Source organism: Bombina bombina, chromosome 3 (genome assembly GCF_027579735.1).
Source record: "Bombina bombina isolate aBomBom1 chromosome 3, aBomBom1.pri, whole genome shotgun sequence".
In the NCBI taxonomy this organism is placed as follows: Eukaryota; Metazoa; Chordata; class Amphibia; order Anura; family Bombinatoridae; genus Bombina; species Bombina bombina.
This window is the reverse complement of record NC_069501.1, coordinates 457,985,668-457,987,690: the sequence shown is the minus strand read 5'-3', so window position 1 is coordinate 457,987,690 and position 2,023 is coordinate 457,985,668. Positions and strand designations below refer to the sequence as shown.

The following is a 2,023-nucleotide window of genomic DNA, read 5'->3' as shown; positions in this document are numbered from 1 at the left end:
ATGCAACCACCTCTGTAATCAATTTACATACAGTATCTTCTTATTTTATTACAGAAATATCTCCAGTGTAAATTCAGGATATGTAATAACACAATTGAGCTATTTTATGTTGTTTTTCTTTCAGACAATTCGAGAATTGGTGTAGGGAAGATAATACATAAATAACAGCTATGTAACTGTTGTTTTAATTCAGCTGTAAATTATACATACAGTATATATAAGATAATATACATTTTCCTGGTAAATATAATTTATCCAGATGTGTAGTCTGAAATATCTTGGCTCACACTATTTACAAAATGTCTTTTTTCAATTTGAATCAGTTTTTTCTTCCACGGACTTCTCTGATGTAATTTAGGATTGGTTGCAATTATAACCATAGGACTCAAAGCAGAGTAGGATGCAGCAAGAAATATCCGAGTATCATTCATTTCAGGGCTAACACTGGACAGAGATAACGTGTAGATCCACATGGAATTGTCCATGCCATACAATAGCACATACAGAGCAACAAGTAATAATACAGCCCTTGAGGCCTTGTATTCTATTGTCTTGGTTTGACTCTTGTCAGAACTACGCATGCCTTTCATGGATTTACCATGGCGATGTAAGATGAAGATCATGTAACTGCTTGATACGGTCATCAGAACCAGGAATATGATTTCGCGAACTACAGATACCAGTCCATTGATCAGGAAAGAAATGTAGGTCAGAAAATCAGCATTACAGTATACTAGACGCAATACATAAGGTGAGGTGGTAGAGTTCATTCTGGCTTTTCCATACAAAAGAGCTGAAGTATAGAGACTTAGGTTCATGCACAAGATTAGAGTAATAATAAATGAAACACTCCGAGTTAACTTTTCTTTAATGTATATCCAATTCCTTGTTACTGGAGCAATAAGAACACACTGATGACAACTAAGGTAACTAGTAATACAGATGGACATTGCCCGACTTACTCTATAGGTGAACAGGACAAGTTTACATTCAGTGTCATCAAGTAAATTCTCTACTCCTATGGCATCCAGAGCCTGGGGAATAACACGGGAGAAAATAACAAGAACGTTTGATGATGCCAGGACCATCAGTATGACATTAGCTGGCAAAAGCTTCCTCTCTATTATTTTGATGTAAGCAAATTTCAGAAGAATGAAAACATTACCAGGTATTCCGATAACCACCAAAAGGATGAAGCCAAGGGCTTTGAGAAGAAGGCGGATTTCCATTGCAAATTGTAGCCTTTGTCACAAATATAGAACAGTTACTGAAATATAAACCAAATATCTTCTGTATTAATAAGAAATGGTAACTCACCTAAAATGAGCTATAAGTCCTTTATAAATGTATATACATTTTAGCTAAATATAATATTCATTTTGCATATTTTTTTCTTTATTGTTTTTATGTTATACTTTTATTCTTTATAATTATCTATAGGGTATATTAAAAATGCTGAAAGTGTTCAGTACATTAAAACTGTAGTTTTATTTGAATTAATTTACTTTTAATGTCTAATTAAATAGGTGACAAATTGTGATATAACCTAGAACAGACCATGCAATAATGTCTGTATATCTATATATCTATCTATCTATCTATCTATCTATCATCTATCTATCTATCTATCTATCTATCTATCTGTCTGTCTGTCTGTCTGTCTGTCTGTCTATCTGTCGGTCCTTTATGTCCATCCATCCGCCTGTCTGTCTGTCTATCTATCTATCTATCTATCTATCATCTATCTATCTACCTATCCATCTATCTATCCATCTATCTATCATCCATTTTTAACTATCTAGATATCTTTCTATTTCATGAAAAGATAACGAAATTCACATAACTCAAACACTGGCAATTACATTATAAACTTAAGTTTAGATTAATCAGGGTCCCTTGTGATGGTAAAAATGTCCATCATACTGCTAACATCTAAACCACAACTAAATACTATTAAAATGAATAGCAAACCCATTGGAACAACAAAAAAATACATACAAGTAGCAGCACATGCTATTTATAG

At 33.1% G+C, this 2,023-nt stretch overlaps 1 protein-coding gene across 1 annotated transcript; it reads right to left on the bottom strand.

The window, feature by feature from the left end:
- Window positions 1-251: 251 nt before the first annotated feature.
- On the bottom strand, window positions 252-1,229 carry LOC128652389 (olfactory receptor class A-like protein 1). The gene has a single exon (XM_053705328.1). It carries the CDS (start codon window positions 1,227-1,229, stop codon window positions 252-254), a length of 978 nt encoding a protein of 325 aa, XP_053561303.1.
- Between the last annotated feature and the right edge of the window lie 794 nt (window positions 1,230-2,023).